General features: G+C 44.5%; 1 protein-coding gene across 1 annotated transcript in view; it reads left to right on the top strand.

The window, feature by feature from the left end:
• Window positions 1-4,797, top strand: part of LOC104623201 (anthrax toxin receptor 1-like) — a gene marked incomplete at its 5' end in the record, with an annotated part of 36,205 nt that overhangs the window by 17,176 nt on the left and 14,232 nt on the right. The window contains one exon of the mRNA XM_010290215.1: window positions 810-890. Coding sequence (XP_010288517.1) covers window positions 810-890 — 81 coding nt within the window. The remainder of the gene's footprint in view (window positions 1-809; window positions 891-4,797) is intronic.

Below are 4,797 nucleotides of genomic sequence, written 5' to 3'. Positions count from 1 at the left end.
GCGGGGGTGGGGTGGGTGGGAGGGGGGGGGGGGGGTGCGTGTGCTGTTTTGTGCCATCTCAAGACAGTATATAAAGGGGATCAAAAAAACTGCACCATCATTGCTTTAACTGCACTGTGGCTAAGGCCTTGGGTTGGGATTCAGCTCTGTTCCCCTCTAGTCCAGCCACAAGATGTAGTGTTTGATTTTTTTTTGGGCAAGTCGCTCAGTCTCTCTACACTTTCCTCCTCATTTCTCCCATGTCATTATAGTATCTGGTGTCTCTCTGTCTTTTAATGTATGTATCCTCACACAACCCTTGAGGCAGGGCAGAGCTGTTACCTCTGCTCACAGAGAAGGAAGCTGGAGGGCTAGCGCAGGCCAAGGGAGCACAGATCAGTTTAACAGTGCTCGAATTTATTGTCTGGAAAGTACCTGTGAATTTTACAGCCTGCCTAGGTAGGTAGTCTTGTGGCTGTTTATCCATGCTCCAGCTTGTCTCCCATCAGTACAGTACTTTTGTTGTTCTGCCTTTTGTTAACGTAACACCTGTCTAATCGTACCTCTTAGGGAAATTGTTCACATTAAACTACAGTCATCCTTAGTGAGTTTTGAGCAGGCTGAATTTGGCCTGTTGCATATCGGGTACATGTTACCCCACTGAGGTCTCTTTTCTGTCTGTCCAGATGAGTGGTATACAGAGGGCAAGGGCACAGGAGCGATGTTGGTGCAGATGGTTTAATACAGAAAGACTGGATTAACTCACCTGTACTTTAATCTCATGCTGTTTTCCCCAGATTTCTCGGTCATGTTTTTAATTATTATTACAGGGCAAACTTGATGCGCTGTGGGCTTTGGTTCGCCGAGGCTATGATCAAGTATCTCTTATGAGACCGCAGCCAGGGGATAAGGTAAGGTGTCACAAACATACTGGCATGTCACTTCTCTGTTAGCTGCAGCAATGCTCTTCACCCCCAACCACCCCATCTTTTTTTTTTTCTTCTTTTTTTTTTTTTTGGTGAGCTTGTCTCTTTTCATATTACCCTAAGGCTAAAAATTTGTCACAAGAACCAGAGATTTCAAAATGAGTTAAAATGTTTGCTGTGGCATCTATTTAAAAGTATTGCCCCAAAAGGCCAACAGCAATGTCTCCACTGTGATGATTTGAGCAGACTAAGGAAGAAGCTGGCTGGCCACAGCAGTGTATGAGATCTTTTTCAGCCATATAAGCTCTTAGCCTTTTTTTTTTCTGGGAACTTGTGTTGAAGTCAAAGAAGAGGTTCTTAGTGGGTTCTGAGGAACTAGAATGTTTTGAATGTAATATACAGTAGTTCAACAACAGTAGTTATCCTTCCTACCCAACTTCATAAAGATTCTTCTCAGATTTAGTAATAGAGTTAAGTGATTAATGAGATATAATTCATTAACTGTGCAGGTGGTGATGAAGAAACAAATTATAGCAACGATAAAGGAGAATAAAGTTGCTGCAGAATTCCATGCAAAGACTCATTTCTTGGTCATATCCTATATGGAGGCAGAGAGCATCTCCTGCCTTGATAAAGTCTATTGGCCAAACATAGGTCAGGAGTAGATTCCTCCTGGGAGGATGCAGGACGTTTGTGCCTTTCAGAGCCCCAGAGAAGTCTGTGCTGCCCCTGGGTCACTCATGAGAGCTTAGTTCAGAGCTCTCTCATGATTTCCTTCTGAGAGCCTGGCACTGTTATAGTTGTCTCTAGCTTGTTATTCTGGGGGCACAACTCCGTAAGAATTGAGTGCTGCTGCTGCTTTGGGCTGTTGCACCTCCAGATTTGGCTTTCTGCAGTGGAGCTTTGAAGCACGAGGACCCAGCAGAGACACCATCTTTCTCCCTTCAGTGGCCCTTCTCTGGCCAGAGTCCATACATTTCGTCACCTTTGCTTTAGGGGAAGGGGCTAGAGTTACAGCCGCAGGGGCCATGGAGCGCTTTCCTGGGGTAGGAGTGGTGCAGAGGCCCTTGTGCTGGGCTTGTCTGCCTGGATGATTTTTACACCTAATAACAGTCTGAAAAAGCAGCCCTAATTTGTGTATCTAGGGCAAATATATTACATCCCTATAACTTTTGGCAAAATACTGTTAGGGCATTTGTCTAGTTATTAACAAAACATATGCAGCTTCAGTATTTAAAGTTTAGTCTCTTCCCTTTTTCTTTTGGTGTGTAAGGAAACTAAGAGAACAGATACAGCTTCCTCCTATGCTACGTTGTAAAATGGTCTTAACTGTTTCACTAAGCTGCATTTTTGAGGCAGCTGTGCCTTGAGACACCTTATTTACTTTTTAAGCACGATCTAGAGCTTCTGAAAAGGCTCTTTAGGCCCAGCTGTATTTTGATAGCACTAACATTGTATAATGTGAATCTATCCTCAGCTTTTCACTCCCTGGGGTGGTACGTTTCGATCAGTGCAGCACACAACAGAGCCTCTGTTAGCCTGTGCGGTCAAAAAACATGCAGGGGTCTGGCTCCGAACAGGGATCCTCAGTTCCTCGCCTTCCAGGTCTGCTGTGGGGAGGACGAGGGATTCAAAAGAGGCAATGTAAAACAGAGCAAGCTGAGGGATTATTGTACCAGGGAGAACATTAGAAAATCAAACATACATCTGGGAAATAGGGTGGAAAGAATCCTATTGAGCCGGATTTGGTGGAAGAATAGGATCATCTCTGTTCCCTGGCCTGTGAAATTAGCTAAAGCTGAAGAATCTTGAAAGTGAATCAAGAAAATGACTAGACACCCTTCTGCTGTAAAAAATAAAGTATATCACAGGCCTGTATTTCATGGAGAAAGCTAGCACAGAAAAGAGCAAGATTATTATTTATTGATTGGTTGGCTTTGGTTGGCTTTTCTAGTAGCAATCCCTCGGTGGAGAATTGGCTCCTTGTGAGTTAGGCTTTTGGCAGGGGCGGGGGGGGAGTGTGTAAATATAAATGTACATACATGTACGTCTATACGAGTATACACACACGTGCACGCAATTACTTACTTTGTGGCTGAAGAATGAGGAAGTCAAGTCAGTGCTATGAGTGACCAGCAGCATGGAGAGGCTGGAGCTCTGGCTGTGCCGAGCCGGAGGAGCCCAGCAGCCCCAGGAGCAAGCTCACAGCTCCGCTCAACCCAGCCCCAGCGGGGACAAGGTCACTCGTCCTGTACAGGTGTGCTGGCAGCAGTGGATGGATTTTCGTTTACTGTTGGGTAGACATGAAAGTACAGCCTGACGTGCCTTAGTGCACCGTGTTCTTCCAGACTGCAGCATCCAGTCACTGGTGACTGTGTGGTGATCTTAGAGAGGGGCATTGCTTTGCTTTGTGGTTGGGTTTGGGTTGTTTTTTTTGGGGGGGGGGGGAAGGCTGGAAGAGTTCTTTGGGGATGTTTTGTTTGATTTTTTTTGTTGTTGTTTGTTTGTTTGATTTTAAGGTAACTTCATAGTTGTCTTGGTTGTTCAGGAAAACTTAAAGCTCAGAAGGCAAAAGGAACACACAATTTTAATTGTGCTTTGGGAATGGCATTTGGATTTGTAACTCAAAAAATTCCGATCTCTGAATATCCTAAAATCAGTCAAATTATGATTTTTTACATTTTCAGGGATTACCAGCGGTGTAGGTTGTTTCCTATTGGAACAAAATAACTCACTGAAGTTTCACAGTTTACCTCCACTAAAAAAAAGTTACCAGTCTCCATTTTTATTGCTACAGTGGGGCTACTTTTTGTAGCCATTGTGGGAAATTATAGAAGAACATTTTTTTTTTTCTGCATAATGAAAATACTAGTTATAGTAGTAAAAGAACATCTACAATATTTTTCTTCCTGTATTTTTTGCAAAGCTTTTGGGACAGGGGAAAGATGTCCAATCAGAACTTTTTTACATTAAAACACTCTTTAAAAACTCTTTTGGAAAATGTAATTTCTTTCATCATTTGAAAATGAGTACTTTTGGTTTGGGAGCTTTTCTCCCCCCAAAAAATGTGAAAAATACTTGTAGAAGTAGTATTTGATAGTTTCCTTGATAGTTTTGGTGAAAAACAAAAGATATTAATGTTTTTCGTTGGTTCACTGATGTATCTGGTTTTGTCAGAGAAGCAAAAAGAAGTTAAACATTTTTCAGAGCTGTTCAGCATCTTCCCCCACAACACAGCCCTCTTTGGCTCTGCAGAACATGCAGGGAAGGCAGTATTGCTGCCCTAGGTTTTCAAAACATGACTTCTCCCCAACTCCCATCATGATACGAGGTTAAAAATGGCACTGTTTGTACTTCTTGAGCCTTCATGTGGTGCAGCGTATTCCGGAGTATGTGTGAGAGCCTTGCAAGTGGAAATTCAGGCTGAAGTGTGTGTGTAGGAATACGGGGCTGACTGCTACAAGGGGCTCTGTTGCCCTTTGTTCTGGGTGGCCAGGGCTGCTGTCTGTCCCTCCTCATTTCTTCCTTTATCATGATCCTGTTGCCTTTCCCAAACCACCTGCTCTTTTCCCTACTTGTGACCTCCTGGGACTCCTGCCCTAGACATTCTCTTCTGTTTCCTTCTGTGGTTTCTTCCCCTCCGTGCGGTCTCCATCAGTCCTTGTTTCCCTGCACCTCCCCTCGATGAGGCAGACTGGTGCCCCACAGTCCTGCCCACTGAAAGTGATGGGCTGGTGGCCAGCTTCTTTCCCCTGTTCCTCTCATGCTGCGGGAACAGAGCCACTGGTAGGAGCGTGCCCTGGGTATGGCTTTGCTGCAGAGCTGACTGAGGCTCCCCAGAGCTCTCCTGTCCTGGCTGGTGCTTTCCAGGGCATGGCAGGGACTTCTCAAG

This window comes from Phaethon lepturus, unplaced genomic scaffold (genome assembly GCF_000687285.1).
Source record: "Phaethon lepturus isolate BGI_N335 unplaced genomic scaffold, ASM68728v1 scaffold47706, whole genome shotgun sequence".
In the NCBI taxonomy this organism is placed as follows: Eukaryota; Metazoa; Chordata; class Aves; order Phaethontiformes; family Phaethontidae; genus Phaethon; species Phaethon lepturus.
Note: the sequence above shows the minus strand (reverse complement) of the source record. Positions and strands in the feature narration are given on the sequence as shown.